Below are 20,619 nucleotides of genomic sequence, written 5' to 3' on the forward strand. Positions count from 1 at the left end.
GCAGATGAATGAAGAGAACACGCACCGGGAAAGAGGAATGTAAAGGGGTTCAATCGACTCTGAGAAAGATGCGGCTGTGCTTGCCTCTTCTAGTGACACGGCTCACTGGGGTGTGTCTCTGTCAGGGCAAAGGCTCCCTCTCCCAGTTGAAAGGCCCATTCTCTTTGCCCCAAGAAAGGGAATTCCTAAAGGGTAGGTGAGAATCAGCGATAACAAAAATGCCCTGCCATGTAGAACGCCGCACCTGCTTTGGCCAGGCCAGCCCTGATTTGGGTCATCTCTACTGCTCACTTCTTTAGGTAACAGAGAGCCCTGGGTCCGTCTGTTTTCCTGAGGTCCACCGTGTTCCTAACAGATCAGAATGTCCCTTCAAGATCCCTAAAATGGCAGTTGTCATTTCCTGGCAGGGAACCTTTGCAGAAAATGGCGTCCAACACGCTCTCCATCATGACAATGTGAACGATGAAGCAGATTTGTGTTCAAGGTGTATTCTCATTAGGTCCAACCTTCATTAAAAGTAATTAAAACTTGGCAAATATTCTTTTTGGATGATTAATAGGCCATCTCCACTTCTCCTTTTGGGAGGTCAGTTGCCAGTTACCAAAAATGAAACACCTGCCTTTCCATCAACGTGGCTACCGCCCGAAATTTAGCAGCATGCAGCATTCCCAAAGCTGTTAAATGTGCCCATCGTGCCAAAAATAATGGGGCCTTATGTTTACCTAAGTCCTAAATAAATATGGTGGATTTTGGGACACAAATCTGATTAAAAACTTCTCCCCAGGCCAACATGAAAAACGAAATTAGCTTACTTAGGTATATGTAATTTATACAGAATATAAAATTAGATGGCAATGAATGGTCATTTTGGTGGTATAAAACACGTTTAAAAGAAAGCGTCTCTCAATTTGAATTCCAATTAATGCAATTAATATTTTCCATGCTCAGTTTCAGGGAGTACCTACTCCCCATGACCATGTGAGCATTATGTATGAAGTTCACCACCGAAGGGCTTTAGGAACAGACTGTTGATTAGACCAGGAGAGAGGAGGATGAGGTTATAAGACAGGAAACCCTGCTTAACACTTGGACTATTGTTTTTTGATGAAGCATCCATTAAGGAGGACATTGTATTACCCGAGCGGCTTATTCAGTGTGGGGTCCACAGAGGTTCCCTCTGGGCCAGACCTCATCACAACCATCACTGCTTTCGACCTTCAGAAGTCTGCAAAGGACACGCATTCTCTTTAGTTTATATACAGATGAGGATACGGAGGCTCCAAGGTTTCAAGTGACTTGCCCAAGTCAGAGCGAGTCACCTGCAACCCTCTCAGCAGCGAGGGTGGACGGGGGTCTGGCCTGGAGGGGCCTTCCTCCCCTGCCCGTGAGGAGAGGAGCCCACCCCCTCCACAGCGGTGGTAGAGCACTGAAAAGGAACTCCTCTCTCTGGACTCCCAGACACAAATGCAGTTGGCAGGTCTCCGCTCTTTCCCATGGATGAACATGTGTTTTTGCGGAAAGACAAGCACAGAGGGGTCGGCATCTCTCCATTGTTTTCAGATCCGGCCTGCGCTGGCCGTGTAGCCCGAGTCAAATTAGAGACCCGTGGCCACATGCAGCCAGAACGGGTTTAGGGATCGTCTCTGCTGGTGCATCCGAACCACCAGAACCAACCAGCTGGTTAACGCACGGATTCCTGGGCCTCACTCCCGGCATTCTGACTCCATAGGTCTGGGGTGGCCCTGAAGATTCTGCTTTTCTGGAAGGCTTCCAAGGCACGCCAATGCTGCCGGTCCATGAACCCCACCTGAGTATCACTGAACCAGGATAACCCTATCTTAAAATGGGTGGGCGAACACAGTAAATCACCTTAGGCTCCGTAGGCTGTTCAGTGGGTCACAACTATCCAACTGCCACTCTAGCTGGAAAGCGGCCAGACTACCTGTATGTCAATGCGTGCGTCCGTCTTCTGAGAAATCTTTACAAGAACGGGAGGCCCGTGGACTGCAGTTTGCTGACCCCTCACCAGGTGTTTGTGACAGTTTGGGTCTCGAGTTCTTCCCCACCACTCCTTGCTTTCCGATGGGTAGGATATTCCCGGTCTTATTTTTCTCCATGACTACGAAGAAGATGAGATATAATCGTATCATAAACACTCAGAAAAAGCCATTCTGTATCAGGTTCAACTAGTCCCATATTGTCAGCTACCTTCATTTATTTTAATAATCATCACATTTATCTTGATCATTGTTCCCTCTAGTTATTAGGCATCACATAAAAAAGATAAGAATGTTAAGAGATGACAGAGGGGATCATCCTGAATGGTATTAAGGAACTTTCTTGGTGTCAGAAAATAATCTAGAGTTCTTATGTCAAGAATGCTTTCATGAGGTAGAACAAGAATGGATTCTTGAGCAACATTACTAAGACAAAACAACGAAGTTTATGGTGGCCTGACACACTGCCTTTGTAAAACACTATAAATAAAAAAACATTCTATGGGGACACCTGGGGCGGCTCAGGCGGTTAAGCATTTGCCTTCAGCTCAGGTCATGACAAGGGTCCTGGGATCGAGTCCCGCATCGGGCTCCTTGCCCAGCGGGGAGCCTGCTTCTCCCTCTGTCTGCTGCTCCCCCTGCTTGTGCTCTCTCTCTCTCCCCGTCTCTCTCTGACAAATAAATAAAAATCTTTAAAAAAAAAACAACAAAAACAAACATTCTACGAATAAGGGCGCCTGGGTGGCTCAGTTAAGGGTCCAACTCTTGCTTTCTACTTAGGTCATGATCTCGGGGTCCTGGGGTCGAGCCCCACATTGGGCTCCTCGCTCAGCGCGGAGTCTGCTTGTCCCTCTCCCTCTGCTCCTCCCCCTGCTTGCACGCGTGCGCGCGCGCACACACACACACTCTCTCTCTCTCTCAAATAATAAATAAAATCTTTTAAAAAAATTCTATGAACAAAGACATAACCAACAAGTTATATTATTTTTTATTCATGTTAGAATTTCTATCAGTGTTTGAACATTAATATTTAGAGAGTTTGTACATTTTTGCCTTCCAAGGTTTAAAATGAGAACCACACTAGGTCACAAATGGTAACTAATACACATTTCACAATTGCATGAATATTTACTCGATCTCTCACTCTCTTAACACTGTTAAACATTTTCTTTCCCTTGCTGTACTTTACAATGAAAAGTGTGCCCCACTCATGTCTCAGCAAAGTTCCAGACATTATGGATTCATCACATATAAATTCTTTAAAAATATACTTCTGTCAAAAGACTTGATGACTACTATGTACACTACAAAAATAAATTTTCATATAAATAAATTATATGGCATACTTTTATCTTTGTAATTGAAATGACACAAACCCATTTCTGCCCAAACGGGCAGACAATGAGACCCAGTTTGAATATTTATTTCCTTTAAACTCCTTACACTAACACCTACCATGAGTCTTTAATGAACATGTTATATACTCTGAACTATTTAACATTAGTAAGCACTCTATACAAATAAAAATTCTGTTCAAAAGTAAAACATAGCTGTAATAGTGTTTCCAATAGAAATAAAATCCCTGCATTGTTTGTTATAAACTGGCATGACAAATACTGTAGGAAAACATTCTTATGATACAAAATTATAAATATCAGCAAAGATTTTAAAAAAATTAAAACATCCAAATAAACAAACAAGACAGACAAAATAAAACTATTTTAAAAAGAGAGAGAGAGAAATTCTGGCTGCCTGCCCGCCCCCGAGTTCTCCCTTCGCCAATGTGACTGTGGGAGAAAGTTCTACCCCGTGCAGAAAGTGGGGCCGTGCGAGATCTCATGCACCACACAAGCTGGGCTCAGGAAAGGAGCGAGGAGGGCATGCCACGAGCCAGAGGGAAGCAGACCTCAGAATTTTGCACCGTCTCTCTCTTGAACGCAGGACCTAAGTTTTCTGAGCAGAGCTGGGTGCTAGGTGGCCAGTGTGGCTGACGGAGGCTCCGAACAGTAGACGCGGGCCCGCCGGGGCCCCTGGCACATGAACACACACACCTGGCGGCCCCAGGGGGCTTCCAATTAGTATCTTACAGTTTTGTGGCAAGTTTTCGGGTCTGAGGTCACTACACTGCTGGGTGCTACTGGGAGCCCACTGCCTTTTGACCCGAGATTTTCTGTGGGGAACAGGAGGGCACAATGGGCACTGCCATCCGTGTGCTCCTACAGCAGCTGAGTCTGGGGACTGACTGCTTCCCGGACACTTGCCGGGCCCCGGCTAGGAGCGGAGGAAGACCAAACCTCAGAGCCGGACAACACAAGCAAGACAGAAGCAAATCTTTAAAAGTAACGCCTGGTTGAGAGATCTGCCTCCAGACACGTTCTTCAGTGGGGTGTATGCAACGAACAGCTCCCTGCTCTTGGATCAGTGTCACATCGAGAGAACACTAATAAGGCCGAGAGGAGGGACACAGTTTATTTAGGAAGTGTGTGCCCATGACGTTACTATTCACACACTCAGAAGGATCCTTCGGAAGCTCTTACCCTGCAGAACTTCTGACTCCACATCACCAAACTGGAGGCTCACTATTTATTTTTCAAGAAGATACAGACAGATCCAGAAAGCCCCGACCAACTATGCAATTTAGGAAGAGGGGGGAGTTTAAATTGTAGGGACTCAAAACATCACCTCTGGGTTTACTGTGGGCCCAGAATCAATAGGTTTTTTTACTCGTAGTAGGGTCATTGTCTCTGAAAGATTTCCAATCTGCCCTTAAGCTTTTGAGGGTGCGTGCGTGTGTGTGTGTGTGAGTATGTGTGAGTGACAAGAGGTACAACGAAGGCTGCGTACTCTAGAGTACACGTTCACGGCCCAGCCGAGGCTTACCACTAAGCGTGTTCTGTAATAACTTTAATACCAATGAAGATGAGCAGATGTTAGCTCTAAACCCTGAGGTTCCAACGTCCACCACAACGATCCATGCAACGGAGCCCGTCTCCTCTGAGGCATGAATTGGGAGTGTCTGGATAGCAGCCAACGATCGCAAAAGATGCCCTGGACCTGAAGCGAGTCTGGCGAAAGGATAAGGCGACATTCAGGGCTAGCTTTCCAGCAGCACCAAGCAATAAAGATATCCTGACTCTTCCAGCCCAAGGAGGGCAGAGCCCACTAAGGATTACAAGAACGTGAAAAGAAACAAAAAAACGAAAAAAAATAAAATAAAATCACAGTACAGTACATTGGGAAACCACACACATGTTCACACACACACACAGCCAAACAGAACCACATCCAACTACACCTGGAGAAGCCACCGGGGTTAACGTACTTTCTTCATATCTGCTCATTAAACAACAAAATTATCACGCATAGCGTGTTTGAAAGTTAACAGTAACATTTCATACTACCACAGGGTTGTGATATGCAAATTTAAAATATTTTAAACAGAAACCTTTACAAAATAATCCTATTACATAAGCAATATTTGCATAGAATTATACAGGTAAATTATACAATATTTAAGCAGCAGCAACATATGCTGAAATTTAAGACTAAGTTAAGCTTGGTTGTGGCACAGAGACCCATGCACAAATCGGGGGGGGGGGGGCCCGCGGCGGCCTCCCCACCGCCCACTCTGGGGGCAGGAGTGGAGGAAGCCCAGATCGCACTACTTTACATCCGTTCCTTCGTATATTACATATGTGTACACCTCTTAAATATTTATAGAACTATTTCACAAAATAATACAATCGGTTACAGTAACGCGGAACTGCTCTCCCCGTGCGCACGTCTGTAGGACTCTAAGCCGTTCTCTTCAAGCAGTTCGGGGGCGGGGGCGGGGGGTGTGTGGTTGGGGGGGCTTCCAATCTTTGGCCTCTTTGCTTCAGATTTTACTCACCCTTTAAAAGAAAGAAAAAAAAAAAAGTCAAACGAAGCAACAGGTGTATGGGTCCGTATTTAGAAAGCACAAAATCAAGGAAAATGATCAATGGTATTAGGAATCAGGATGGGGGTGCTGGGTGAGGGCACGAGGGGCTTCTCGGGGTGGGTGGTGAACCTTTCCCCGGTCTGAGGGCCGGCAACGTGGATGTGTTCACTCTGTGACCATTCACGGAGCCGTGTATCATACATACCTGTTATGGTGCTTTATATAAAGATAGAAAGGTGAAAGCTAGCGCCCTTGTGGACTTGCGCTAACGCTCAACAGCTCGGCAGCGAGGGGAGGGACCCCATTTAGGACTGGACTGGTTCCCCAAGGACGACAGAGCGTGGACATGGCGCTCCTTGCCTTGGAGATCAGAAGCCACTGGGGTTCAGTTTGGGCCACACCAACGCCCAGGGGCTCCCAGAGGATGCAGCCTGAGAAGCCCCAAGGAGCTCTGCTCTGGGTCCCCCTGCGCATCCGGCCCCTGCTGCCAAGGAGCAGCGACTCCCGGGCCAACCCACCTGCCACACGCACCTCAGTTGGAGCTGCTGCCCCGGGGCCTCTCCTCACACTCCACGTCCTGCAGCTCTATGACTTCCACCTTGGAGTCCCTCCTCTCGCGCCGGACGTTAAAAGGCACGTGGGGGTCCTCAAACAGCCCCTGGTCAGTCTCGGGATAGTCCCCGTAGCCCGGGCACAGTCCCCCTCGGGGGCTCCGCGCCGAGCCGGGCCCGGGGGCGGGCGGGGGGTGTACGGCAACAGTCACAGACGCCGAGGCCGTCACAGTGGTGATGGGCTGGCAGTAGCTGGGCGCCGAGCTGCCCATGGCAGTGAACGCGGGGTGCCGAGGGTTGTTAGAACGGGCTCCCCGGGGGCCCGCGCGGTCCCTATTGCTAGGGCCGGAATGCCCGTCAGTAGAAATTTCGAAAGCATCTCTGCGCGGTCTGTAGGGGGGTGGCCGCAAGCCTTCCCTGGGGGGCTCCCTCCGGGGCTGCTGGCCTGGTCGTCCGGGAGGTAGGGACTCTGAGTCCAGGGGGGGCTGCTGTCGAGGGTTTGAGGGTGGGTGATGTCTCGCTTCGGGATGGACCACCTGCAGAGGGCGAGGGCAGGTTAAAACAGGTGGGAGGATGCTAACCCCAGGCGGGGCATCGCCCCTCGCTGCGCCCGGCCTTCCCTTCCTGGCTCGGGCTCCCGCCGGCCACCCACACACAGCTCTTCACTGAGTGCTCAGTCAACCCCACAAATGGCTGGGAGAAGCCTGGGGGAGCCAACGGGGCCTTCCACCCACAAAAGAAAAACCTGTTCTTTTAGAACCTCCACGACGTGGCAGAGGAAGGCCTTCTTTGGACCCCGGGCCTAGGCTTTCTCCTGCACAGCTGACCGGACACATACGGCTGAGGCCCATAAATGCAGGGCTGTGGTGGGAGGGGCCCTGGGCTGCCTCCTCCCACGGTTTGCGCCCCACCCTGCGCTGCAGGGTCAGGTCACAAGCTCCTCCTCTTTGAAAACTGCTAAGCATGTGGCTCTGGCCGGCCCGAGCGCAGCCTGTTGGCGGGACTGTCTACACCTACACTGTTGAATACGGTAGCCACTAGGAACATATGGCTATTTACACTTAAATGAGGAAAAATGCCAAATTCGGTTCCTTCGTTGCACCAGCCACATTTCAAGGGCTCAACGGCCACATGTGGTCAGTGGCTACTATATGGGCGAGCCCAGAGGGAGCATTTCCATCGTCGCGGAAAGTTCTATGGGATAGCGCTGCTCCGTCCGGTTGTTAGGAATCTGGTTTCTGGGTCTCTATACAAAGCATGGAGCAGCACAGTGGCCACATCAATCAAAAGGACCGTGACCAACTTCAAAGTCGTTCAGCTTGTACCTATTTTTAGGCCCCCGCTGAACAAAACCAGATTCACACTGCAGCTCAGCAGGCAGCACCACGGGGGGTAAGAGGAGGAAAATTTAGGTTATTTGGTTGGCCCCTCTCTCTTTCATGCAAGGGCTGCTCTGGCCTGGGACTGGAATACCCATTTCCTGGAGGGACAGCAGGAGGCCCTCAGTTGGAGCAACATGAGTCTTAGAACCTTCCTCGGGTTTTGTGTGCTGTGCTCTAGGTCTGGGGGGCTGAGGACATCCTGGGGAACAGAGAGAGTGCAGGACATGGCTGGGGCTCTGGGAGCCTCTGAGAAGGGGCTCCCAGGCTGCTCCTGGCTTTCCTGAATCACTGAAGGCTAAGCTTCCCACTTCTGGTAAAGTCTTAGGCATCAATAACTGAAATCATTTTGTACCAGGGCATTTAAATGTAACAGAATTGGGAGGAAAAAGAAATCACTCTGTTGGCAATAAAAATACCATTACATTAAAAAAAAAAAAAAAAGTATTACTCTAAAATGACACGCAGCTTTAAAAAAAAAAAAGGGCAGCAGCAAGGCACGCTTTCCCTCTGGCCCTGAAGCTCAGATTGTACTTAGCCCGAACAAGACACATGCCAATGCTGCTCATAGCTAGGGTTACTGGCCCCCGCCCTCTGCAACCCACAGGACACCCCGCCACACGGAACTGATGTTTTTATAGTTTAAGAGGCAAATACTGGCAATTTCATATGATTCTACCTAATCCCTACTTTATTTTAAAGTCCTCTCTGTCTGGGATTTGCTGCTCAAAGGAGGCAGGGGCTGCCCCCCTAGGGTGACTTACAGTGGAGCGTGCAAAGACAGGGTTTTCTGTGGCTTCCACGATCACTTGGTGGGCAGGGCCCCCGGTGCCCTGCTGGGCCTCGTAGTGCCGAAGCTCTTCGCTGATGCCTGACACCGTCGTCTGAGAACTGTACTCCGAGTCAGAGGAATCAGACCCATTGTTTGCATGACCGGGGGGCACGGCAAAGCGGACCACACTGGGGGGCGGCTCGGGGGAAGGGGTGGGCAGTCGGTTCAGCCCGTTGGCTGGAGATACCTATTAAAGGAGATTCCATATCAGAAGTGTTATCATCCATTTACCTGCTGGTCACACTCAAAGCAAAGCAAAGCAAAGCAGTCTTGCTCAGGGCTCTCTGTACCCGTCCCCCACTGCCCCGGCCTCTCCCACTCCCCTGTGCTCACCTCCCCCACTCTGCCACCTCGAGGCCCATCAGGCCTGGCAGCTGGAACACAAGAACTGCCCTCTGCTTTTATACTTCAGAAAGGCAGGCTGTGCCCTTTTCACTTTTCTTCAAGCCCGGATATTCATCTTGAGAGGAAAATGCTTCATTGATACAGAACTATAAGACTCGGGGCGCCAATCACTTGGTTTAAGACACCAAAACAAAACCAAAACAAACCCAGTACATCCCCCAAAGCTGAAGAGAAAAAAGCCATAGTCATCGAAATGTTTACTGAAAAAGTAAACAGTAATGTTGAGATACCTAAACATCTAAATTCACAGGGACCCTGGGACAAACGGCATTCCGGTGGCCTGAGAGGTGTACATGACACCCGGTGCAATTACTGACCTCGGGGTACGGGCCGAAGAAGGACAGCAGGACTGGGAGCAAAACCAGCCCGTTGAGAACACCCAGGATTGTTAGGATTGCCAGGACAGCAAAGAAATACCTTGAAGATAAAAGGGAAACAGGATCATTCACTGTGGCAAAAGTAAATGAAGCCAGGCTTCATGTGCCCAAATATTATGCAGCACGTCAAAACCCGAAATTAACAAAGCCCACACGGTTGCAGAGGCTCTTATAAAACTGTGGTTCACATTCAGCATGAGATTAGTGTTTTCTTTCTTTCTTTTTTTTTTTTACCTTGTGACTCTCGAGGACTACATTCCACAACCCAAAGTGTTAGTTCGTGAAGGGAAGAGAGAAAAATTAGTTTGTTAATTTGCTGAAATCTCCTGGCATGTAATGTTATTTATGAATGTGTTACACAAACACAAAAATATGGAATGTGAGCTGAATGGCTGAGCGGATTGGAAGCACAAACACAATGCAGAGGGGCCCCGTCCGTGAAAACCCAGCAGAAGCAAACAAATGAAGTGAAGGGTGTAGAATTTAAACAATTTAGCTCAGGAGGAAAAGCAGCCCACTTCTGCAGGCAGCTAATCCACTGTGAAATGCTTCTGCATCTTAGAGCAGAATCTCTAATTAAGTCTCGAGCGGATCAGGTAAGGCTTTCCCTGGGCTTTCATTAATCACAACTTTCTGCCTAGAATTCTGTGAGTTCCAGTTTTACCAAACGGCTCCAATTGCAACCTTTTTAGAACACAAGAACCAGCTTTCTGCAAAGAAAACGCTGCCCATTCTGTGGTTGCTGGGGCATTTGCGGGGGAGGGCGGCCCACAATGAGGGGGCTGCTCTGTGGGCCAATCTTTTGTTGAACAATTTAGCATCTCTGAATACTCTTGTTTTGCGTCAGCCAATTCAAACATAAAGGCCACAGCACCATGAAGAAGAGGAGAGTGCGCAAGTGGCCCTGCTTTCCCACCATTGAGGGCTAAGGTCTGGGATCCTTCATGAATACCAAGGTAAACCTGTCAGCTCCGGCAAGCGGCTGGCCGACGCTCCCCACAGCTGCAGGGAGCGGGCTCCACACAAGTGTACGTTTTCTGGAACTAACAATATCTAGGGCAATTTTGCTGGAAGGAGGCTGAGGTGGCGGAGAGCTCAGGATGTTCTGGGAAGAGGGAGGGCAAGATATCTATCTGTTAATGGTCCTCTTGATCATAAAACAGAACAGGCACCCAACTTTGCCATGACTATATATGTTTCGACATTAGATGAAAGGAGCGAGAATCCCTATAAAAATACAAATACCTCGCAGCTATTGTAAACACCAGAAACTTCTGAGCTGCATTAGTAAGAAGCAAGCCGCCAATGTCTTGCTCTAATGTAAACTGCAGGAACTTGAGGCTGAAGCATATATCAGCAGCAGCATTAAGACATTTGCATCCCATCCATCTAACTGTAGCATAAACAGACCAATTAGATTTCTGACGGCTTAGCGTATACAATGTCTGCTCATTTAGTTGACCTCAGTGAGGGCTTTATCAGGTTAATCCATCCAGTTCTAGAAAATGGGAAGCCCTTTTAAGTGCTTGAAACAAGAACCCTGATATCTCTGGGAGAGAACAGGAAGCCACGGGTTCGATGAGAGTTGGGATTCTGCCCTCCATTCTGGTTCCCAGCTGGTTGCTCCACTTCTGGCAAAGATCCCCCTCTGGGGCTCACTCGGCTTCCCCACGAGGCTGAGTGAGATCCTCTGAGATCCCATCACGCCCAGCCTTTCCCATGCTTCTGAACTGCCTGTGAACTCCCTCTCCCCCCAGATTGTAAGCCACACTGCGGGGGACGGGGTCCACATAACTTGCCGCTGTGTACCATGGCACTTAGGAGGTGCTTGTTACATTGTGTCGAGGGAGAAATCACGTGAAAGAAACTCCTTGACACGGGGGTTTTAGGCCATAAAGAAACATCTACTAATGCCCAAATACACGTATGCTAAGGAAATAAAGGAAAAGCCAAAGTCAAGTTAAGAAGCTGAAAATAAAACTCCGGCCAAAAGCTTGATCTAATTTAGGCATACATCTACCTGGTACTGGCAAACAAGAATGTACTAATTGGCTTGTTAGTTGATTAACGGTGTTATGTTGAGAAGACCAGCAGCATGGGTATCACCTGGGAGCTGGCTGGAAATGCAAACTCTGCTCTGCACCCTCCCTGCCCCCAACGAAATCCGAGCTGCATCTGCAGAGCCTCGGATGATTCCTAAGCACATTACGGTCTGAGAAGTTCTGGTCCACACTGTGATCGCCGCCCCACCTCTCTGTTAGCCCACACTAACTACACCGAGGGAACGCCGGCCCTCCTTCGAGGAAGGCTTCATCTCTGCTGCCCAACTGCCCAGTGGGGTAGGCCACAGACCAATGGCCTGATCTTTTTCCTGCAATAAGGAAACTTGGACTGAAACTCAAAACCCTCTTCTTTTCACTTGAAAATGCAAGACCTATCACAGGCCCATACAGCGAGAAAGCCTGTTTAGATTCTCTCTCCAGATTCCTGAAGCATCCCAAGCCGGGCAGTCATGTCTCACATTCGGTTCTGCTTTACCACGGTTCTAATTCTGGACTATCTTTCGCTTATGGATGGTTCTGGCCTTGCCCTTCCACGGAGCGGCAGTGTTACATCCAAGAGCAGCTACTTCCCGAAGCCGTGGGGGCCGTTTGGAGCAGAAAATGGTCTTTCCCTGCAGTGCTCAAATTCTTTTCAGAAGGCAAACTTGCTCTCCTTTTTTTTTTTTTTTTTTTTAAGATTTTATTTATTTATTTGACAGAGAGACACACAGCGAGAGAGGGAACACAAGCAGGGGGAAGGTCAGAGGGAGAAGCAGGCTTCCCGCTGAGCAGGGAGCCCGATGCGGGGCTCGATCCCAGGACCCTGGGACCATGACCTGAGCCGAAGGCAGACGCTTAACGACTGAGCCACCCAGGCGCCCCCTTGCTCTCCTTTTCTATGTCACAAACTCATATTCTTCATAAATCCACAAGAAATTGCTTGCCTGGGGATCCAAAAAGAAGTATCCAAACTAGGTCTGGATTTCCAACATTTGACACCAAAGTCACACATTTACTGCTCCCTAAATCTTATCCCTAAATCTTATTAAGAACTTGAATGTGAAGTCTGGGCATGCTACCTTTGCTTCTTAGAAGAACAAAATGTAGGTGTCAATTTTAGGTATTTTGTTAAGTTTTCTTTTCTATCAATTTGAAAGAGAAATGAAGGTCAAAATCAGTGAGGGGGAACCAAGGTCAGAACTGGGGTACTGGGTGGTCCCCTGGTTTCATGCTGTGGAACTCTTTGCTGCTAGTCACACTCTCCACTCTCCTCCCCAAGATGTTCCCTAAGACGGCTCTGGAAGAGAGCTTGTCCTTCTACCTCTCGGCAGGTCTCTGAGTTAAGAAACTCAACAGAATAGGAGTCACGGACTGTGGTGATCATTTTACAATGTACTTGTATAGCAAAACATCACGTTGTATACCTTAAAAAATATATGATTTTTATTTGTCAGTTACACCTCAATAAATCTGGGGGACAAAGAGTAGAGTCACAATGAAGACATGAAGACATCTACAGGATACAGAAGGAAATCCGCAACGGAGATCATAAGGGTGATAGTGATTGCTAGAAATTAAGAACCGTCTCCCCTCCTGCTTACCTGACAATGAAATCAAACTCAGACCCTGCGAGCATCAGCACTCCCAGCAGAGTGGAAACGGCGCCGTCCAGGACAGGTGCAAATATGTGCTCCAGGGCGAGCGCGGCCCTGCGGTTCTTATCGCCAATGGCCGTTAGGAAGGCCTGCGCAACGAGAAGAGGCGGGATGAGCCGATTCCTGGACGGAAGCCCGTGGGCAGCTCTGTCCAACATGCCACCAGCTCTCTTACTCGGTCTGTACAGACCTTCTCGCATCTTCCTTTCTAGCTCCTGCAATATTTAATCGGGGTTGCTCAAGTACCTAAATCTAGGCTTATGCTAAAATGGCCTGTTCGTGATACTGTGTCATGTTTGGTGTTGATATAAATCTTGAACGACAAAAAAAGACAGAAAGCATATTTACTTTAAATTAAAAACCAAACCAAAACTATACAAACATGAGCAAAATGTCCTTTTCTTTTTGCTGCTGCCCCCCTTGGGTTTCCTCCCCAACCCGCATGGTCTCACGGCTTTCACATGGGAGGCCCACAGTGTGAAGATGACAGCATCCTTCCTGATTTGGGGGAAGGTCAAGATCTTACTTCTAAGTGGGCTTAGTTGAGGGTTGCGTGCAACTGGGTGCCAAGTACCCATTTCCTCATGATGATGCAGAACTTCCATTGCCGGGTTCAAACTAATGTGTTTGTAGTACACCTAAGCACCACGGAAGGATCACAAGAAAAATATAGGACTCGAAATTCAAATCCAGCCTGTTCTAACTCTGCATGGTCATATCCCCCCGCTCCTTCACTTCCTAAAGCTACACTAGGTCAAGACTACTGATACCAATGGCAACTTATATAGAGTAAGCCCCAGCACATTGGACTGTTGGCTTGATGGGGTGACCCAGGACCATTTTAGTGGGAGTCAGTTCCTGTCATACCCTGCCTGGCCCTTCGGTGGGACCCCAACAGGAGTTTGGTACAAGTCCTTTCTCTGCCTGAAAGCTACAGGCTGCTCTGGGATATGCTGAGAAGAGAAGGTTCAGGAACTCTGTAGACCATGGCTCCTTAAAAATCAAGGCCTATCACACACTGGGTGCACTCCCATGCCTTGCATAGCTTGTGGAAGAACACTAAGGTTGTTCTCTTGAACAGATGAAGAAAGAAAAGTATATAAAAATGTGCTATGAGTTTCCGTACTTTTCTCTAAAGTGCATGCGCTCTAGAATGCACATGCTTTTCCAGAGTGGGGAAGGCTTTAGGATCAACAGAATTGCCTTTTTGTCTTGGGAGGAAAGCACCAAGACAGTCTGCAACCATGTTACCTTGTTCCATACTTGGGCCACAAGGCTGCAAGGGTCAAGTAGGGTTTTATCATCTCACACCCAACTTACGTTGTGGGAACAGTGAACTGATAGGAACCCACTGATTCTTTGAAGAGTGCTCCTCACCAACCTTATTCCATCATTTTACAAACCTCGAAAGAGCAGTACCTGCCTGCTTTAAATAGACCTTCACATACAGGACCAAGTAAGAACGCCATATCCTGCGTGTGGATAGTCTCGTGATGAAGATGGGGGCTACGAGCAACGAGCAGGGGTGATGGCTCACAAAGCCAAGCTGGCTCTTGAGCCTCCTTAAATTCTTGGAATTACATCTTGCGTGAGCGGTGGAAGCATTCCTTAATTGTTTATCCAGCACTGGTGTGTGCATTTATGTTCATACTACCTCACGTGTAAGGCCCAGAGTGCCCTGACAGGCTGCAGTTTTCATTTCCACTGTAAAAACCTGTTCTAGAACACTCTTGCTTGCTATGCTGGCTACCAAAAAAAAAAAAAACGTGGTTTTCATTCGCATCAGAATAAAATGACTGGGTGGATTCTTCACTCTCATGTAAAGTTTTCTCCTTTTTGAAGAAATGATATTAAGCATTATTTATGTTCTAAGCTCTAGGCTGGTGGGCTCTTCTTTTTAAAAAATCCCCTCTCCCTCCTCCCAGCTCAGTGGAGGAAAAGAATTTGGGGAGGCTCAAAATTTAGAGAATATTGCTTCTGTATTATCAGCTTTTTGTTGAAAATGGCACAACCTCAACAGAACAGTCTTTCTGAAACACAGAAGTTTATAGACTCTAAACTGCACGTCAAGGCCCCTGAAAGACTCCTTGTGGAGAAACTAAGAAGGCACAAAACAGAGCCAATGTGTAGATACGCACACGTGCAGACATGCATATGCCGTGTGTTGAGCCCCAGGAAAACCAACGCTAGTGACTGCAAGAGCAAGACTAAAAGTAATGTGACCCAGGCTCAGGGCTAGGTTTCCTATCCGGGGCATTCCACACGTCAGTATTTCTTCAGTCAATAAATATTTATTGAGTGGCTACCAATCACCCCAAGGACTTAGGCTATAAGCATGAGTGTGGACAGAACATAAACCACACACTGCTAGGAGGCTTCTGAATAATTTTCTGATAAATGTACACAATGGGTTTGTCTCTTGGTTTAAAGTCTCTTGATGTTTAACTTCCTCCAACAAACCGTTCACGGGACTGGACATGGTTGGGGCGGGGGGGGGGGGGGTCCTGTTGAGAGCAACCCTGGTTCTCTTATGTTCCTCTCTCTCTCAAATTTGGAGGCAGGGAGGTTGAAGGAGCTGGGTGGGCTCAGGTGGGAGAACCAGTTCCTCGGGCCTGCCTCACCCTCAGTCAGGCCATCCCGCCATGCCTGTGAGTGTGGTCTCACTTTATCTCTGCTTTATAACTGTGGTTTTAAAAATTGTGTGCTTTCGTGTGCAATCACACACACTGACACCATCTAACTCAGGAACAAAGTTGACAACTTACACACCTCTCATGACACTAAGGACACCAAATAAGCAGAATCCTTCCTGGCCCCCTGCTGACCTGCCCAGTGAACTTTCACCTCCAATGCCCTTCTCCTTAGATTGCCCAAGAGGGAAGAAGCCCACCTAAATTTCAGCCCCTCATCATGCAGGAATGCCTGTGCTCTGAAGCCTCTTCACTATGACACGTTGTATGTGTGTTCCTTGATGTTGGAGAAAACCCAAAAGGTCCCCAACCTGGAGACAACCAAAGCTAAAGTAAACATGTTGCCTCTCCATAACGTTCTTGATAGAGAGGTCTCCCATACCAGAGCAACATGAACGGTGAACTCCACTCCTATGCCGACGGAAGCGATCAAGATGACCACGGGAACGGCACTCAGCTTGATTCCAATGAGGCCCATCATGCCAAAGAGCTCGACCGTCATCAAAGCCAGGACCATCACCTTTAAGAAGATGCACGGGATGAGTGGATGGGCACAGACACTGGGTGCTGACAACAGGGAAAGGGCTCACTCCAGATCAAGAGCAGAGAAAACACCAGGGACCCAAATGTAATGAAAACGCTGACTTGCTTTCACTCTGGACACCTGTCTTTACTTTCTAATTCACTGCTGTCGCTGCTGAGAAGGGAGCCTTTGGGACAATTTGGGGATAGCTGTTTTGGGCCAGCAGCCTGTTTGAGGAGTGCAGAAAGGCAAAGCTTACTATTACTACCGCAAGCTGTTTTTCCAACATACCTGCTCTAGAAGGCAAACAAATAAAAGAAAAATTAAAAAAAAAAAATTCACAACTATTCCATTTGGGTCATCTAAGAATTACACAAACATGGACTGGTAACTAGCTGCAAATTTAAAATAGTTTAAAACAAGGTTATTTCCTTCTGTTTTGATCTTAATCATCAGAAACTGTCCTTCAATTTACAACAGAATGGAAACTTGAAGAGTTTTTGGTTGCCCCACCCTCCACCCTAAAGAAAGCAGATAGGACGGGTGAATAAAAGTTCTTTCTTCTACGTAAAGGCAGCTTTGCTTTTGTTCGGAGAGCCCATGGGTTAAGAGAGGATGACGAGGGAGAAAGGGGACTTCTGGTCAGCTGACACGGGTCAGGTTACAGGCGCCTTCACTTTGAAGAAGTGAGGAGCAAGGCGGGTGGACACAGCAGACAGCTAAACCCAAGGAAAAGCTCTTATTTGCCTTCCGTCTGCCTTGTCAACATCTGCGCAGAGATGCAAAGAAAATCTGCGAGGTAGACTTTGGAGTTTCTTGGGCCAAAGGGGAGAAAGCACAAATGAAACAATAAACTTCCCACAGATGGAAGAGAAGGAGTGAATGATCTTTCCTGGCCGGGGGTGGGGCGGTGGACGGCGGTGGCAAGGGAAGGACGAGTCCAGTAACAGTTCCCTTTGCTTTCTTTTAAGAAGCTAATGAAAGATGGACAACATCAATTGCTTAAGCACCAGGAAAACCCCTACAGACTAAACATTTACCTTTTAACATACCTGCTGCACAGACGTATGGTGCAGAAATGAGACCTGGTCTCTGTTTTTATAATTTTGTCATTTTGAAGCCTGTACCACAGTTCGTGGAATTTAAACACTGCCATGATTTTATTAGACTCTACATGAAACTTACTTCAGATCTGAGAGTATTATACTCGGAAAAAGGATGCCAAAAAATCGGCTAGTAATACCAGTTCATCAACGTCCTTCAAACTTTAAAACACACACAACCATCTCGAAAACCATTTTACCCATAGACCACTGCCCTAACTTCTCTATTTACCTCCCCCTCCCCTTTTCTAGAAGAATCTTTCCTATGTTAGGTCTGGGATGTAGTCACAAAAGGACCCTTTAAGTAAAAAAAAAAAAAAAATTAGTTACATTTGTATTTAATAAATGCTCAGCGTGTTCACGTTTAATAAATGCTAGGAGCGGTTATAGAGAGTGTGTTTTAAAACTTCCCTGTCTTTACACAGGAAGTTGAAAGCTGTAGGAGAAGGGACACAAGATGAAGGCCATTAAAGGCTCTACCTAACCATGAACCTCGCCACCTCCAGCAGAATAAATATAGCAAGGATGATGCAATCTATACCCTCCTCCAGAGGCCCAGACATAAACACAGCTTCCTGGCTGCAGCAAGAGCTAGGCCGAAAGGAATCTGACGTCCACAAAAGCCCTGCGAATGAACTCACAATGATCCCGGCCGTCCAGGGGTTCAGGAGGAAGACGGCACACACCAGGAACGTGCAGGCCAGCACCACGCTGATGGACAGCAGGAGCCAGTGCCGGAGGCCGATGTACTGCTCCCAGAAGAGGAAGGGGTAGCCGTTGGGGTAGCTGGAGAGCCCCAGGCTCGTGTAGTTGTTGCAGATGGTTCTGACCTTTTCGATGGCTTCCACGAAGTCTGAGGTGTCCCGCAAGCCGTTGAGGTAGAAAGGGAACTGAGCGTATTCGATGGGCTCCGCTGCTGGGACTGGACAGGGAGACAGTGGGAAGAGGCCACGGCTGAAGGCTCAGGGCAACAGGACAGAGGGCGAATGGGCGTGACCCAGGTTTGGGGGAGCCACCACACGTCCCAGGGTCAGCCCTCCCGGATGCACACCCCGCATGCTCCGCCACTGATCACAATGAACGGAGAAGGGACTCTGCCACCAGGTCCCCTGACTGCACTTCTTTCAACGTGAAGCACAAACAGTACCGGGGACAGTGTTCGGGACTTTACAGTCTTAATCTCTGGTTTAAGAGAGCTTTAAGCAATAATCAACATTCTATCTTTTTTCTGGTGGGGGGAGGGGAGGGGAGGAGCCTGGGGCCTGTGTATTTATTTAACCTTTGATTTTAATCTTCTGGAAGCAGTCACTTTTGTGATGTGTCTAAACAAGAATTCAATGGCAGGAGCATTTTTTGTTCGACTGACACAAGGGAAAATACGAAGTTCAAACTGTTTTATTACTCAGTCACTTATGAGAACAAAATAACTCCAAAGTCATGCTTTCCTGAGAAAAACGCTTAACTTTCTTATCCTTTTAGTGATCTAACACACTTAAACCTTCCATGCTTCTTTTTTAATGCAATGCTAAGTCTTCAGCAGCAGGGGAAGAAATCCTTACACAACAAGCATTTAGTTACTGCCGTTGTGTGTTCCAGACCCTTTGGGGTCATTCAGTTGACTTGCTAAACATGATTTGCCCTATTATAATCTCAACTATAAATTTTCATTAAGACAAGCCTTGGCTGCTTGCCACAAGGCTCTGGGGTTTAGATACAGAGAAGCACAACCCGCTTGCTCTCCGGCCATGTTTGCAAAGGGACCCGTCTTCTTTGTCACGTCCTCCCTCAGCCTCCTATCCAAGGTGGGAGCTACTAGTATCTCTAACATCAATGCAAATTAAATCCATACAGGACCACCTTTCAAAGTCAGGGCTGAGCGGGGAAGGAAGAGGACGCTGCTGTATACAGACTACCCTGCTCTGGTTTAAACAGCTTTGACAGAGTACAGGTGCTTGGTGGCTTATAGGAATGACCCAACTTGCCAAAAATTCCTTCAACACCAGAGTTGACAAAGTTAAGATAAACATATAATCCCCAGCGATAAAACTCTGCAATAGTAAAATAACACTCAACCTGGAGGCGTCCCCAGCTTTCACATGGAACAGCTGGTGTGAAAGAGAGCTGCCTGGTGGGCGTCCTAGGGTGAAAGCTACAAACGGAGATAAGGGACTCTCATTTCCCAACGTGATAGAGCACGGGTTGTATCCATTACACATCCTCATCTGTCTCCCAGAGTTTTAAACTCAAAGAAATATATTGTTCTGTTTACACTTCTGAACCCTGGGTAAGCGTCAGCAGACGAGGGCCATGGCTGAGCTTGGGAGAACAGGGTGAGGCCCTGCGCGGCGGGTCCCCATGGAGGGCTACTTACTTCTGAGCCTGGTTTCTGGCATGTAGTCGGCTTTGTCGTGCACCCACTCAGGACGGTGAGGCCGGATGTTGGCCTGGGAGGCGGCGTAAGCCACAGGGTCATTGCTGACCCAAGCGGTCAGGTAGATGTAGAATGCGCTGGGATTGATGATGCCATCCGCGTCCACCAGGCGCCGTTTGGTCAACTGCAAAATGGGAAGAAGAGGGATCCTTCAGAATGGGGCTGGCGGGGGGTGGGGGGGCACACTCCTGTCTGGAGGGGGGAAAAGAAGCTGAGCCCTGCACCAGCATTTGCAACAAAGCCGAGTATGCCCCCTCTTTGAACATATAAGAAAATCCCATCAGAACACCTTTGGTTTCTTTCAAAATGCACTTATCAGAGGATGCAATAATGGGTGTGTTTGTAACACACACACAGTTCTGCAGATGGTCCAGGAATTGACTGAACCAATTAAATCTGAATGCTAAAAGACTGTCTGCAGCCAAGGCAGAGAATGAACAATCTGGAGAAACATATTTATAGGAGGGGAAGGGGGGGGAAAACCTGGCAAGAATCCCCATACACGTCTGTGTGCAGTTAACCTCTGCTGTTAACACTGAAGGAAATGCCACCCAGTAAATGGAGGAGAGCTATAAAAATAAAACAACATCTGTATAAATTTTGCTAACACTAGCCTCCTATGACCTGTGTATTCACAAAATGCCCATCGCCAGAGAGTGGAAGGGGTTGGTGCACAACCATGGTCTTTCTGGGTACCCCGATTTCTGAGAGA

At 47.9% G+C, this 20,619-nt stretch overlaps 1 protein-coding gene across 7 annotated transcripts in view; it reads right to left on the minus strand.

Annotated features, from left to right (window-relative positions):
* Positions 1–5,837: 5,837 nt before the first annotated feature.
* Positions 5,838–20,619, minus strand: part of PTCH1 (patched 1) — a 59,093-nt gene continuing 44,311 nt past the window's right edge. For 6 of the 7 annotated variants that reach the window (XM_032392885.1, XM_032392893.1, XM_032392890.1 and 3 more), the window contains 8 exons: positions 19,848–20,031; positions 18,118–18,398; positions 16,233–16,370; positions 13,107–13,249; positions 9,404–9,503; positions 8,614–8,868; positions 6,451–7,006; positions 5,838–5,890 (listed from right to left, as the gene is read on the minus strand). In XM_032392885.1, coding sequence (XP_032248776.1) covers positions 6,452–7,006; positions 8,614–8,868; positions 9,404–9,503; positions 13,107–13,249; positions 16,233–16,370; positions 18,118–18,398; positions 19,848–20,031 — 1,656 coding nt within the window. In that variant the 3' untranslated portion in view covers positions 5,838–5,890; position 6,451. Of the gene's footprint in view, positions 5,891–6,437; positions 7,007–8,613; positions 8,869–9,403; positions 9,504–13,106; positions 13,250–16,232; positions 16,371–18,117; positions 18,399–19,847; positions 20,032–20,619 lie in introns of all 7 variants that reach the window. The other variant, XM_032392886.1, reaches the window with a different exon arrangement.

The sequence above is a fragment of the Phoca vitulina genome, unplaced genomic scaffold (assembly GCF_004348235.1).
Source record: "Phoca vitulina isolate PV1807 unplaced genomic scaffold, GSC_HSeal_1.0 scaffold70, whole genome shotgun sequence".
Lineage (NCBI taxonomy): Eukaryota > Metazoa > Chordata > Mammalia > Carnivora > Phocidae > Phoca > Phoca vitulina.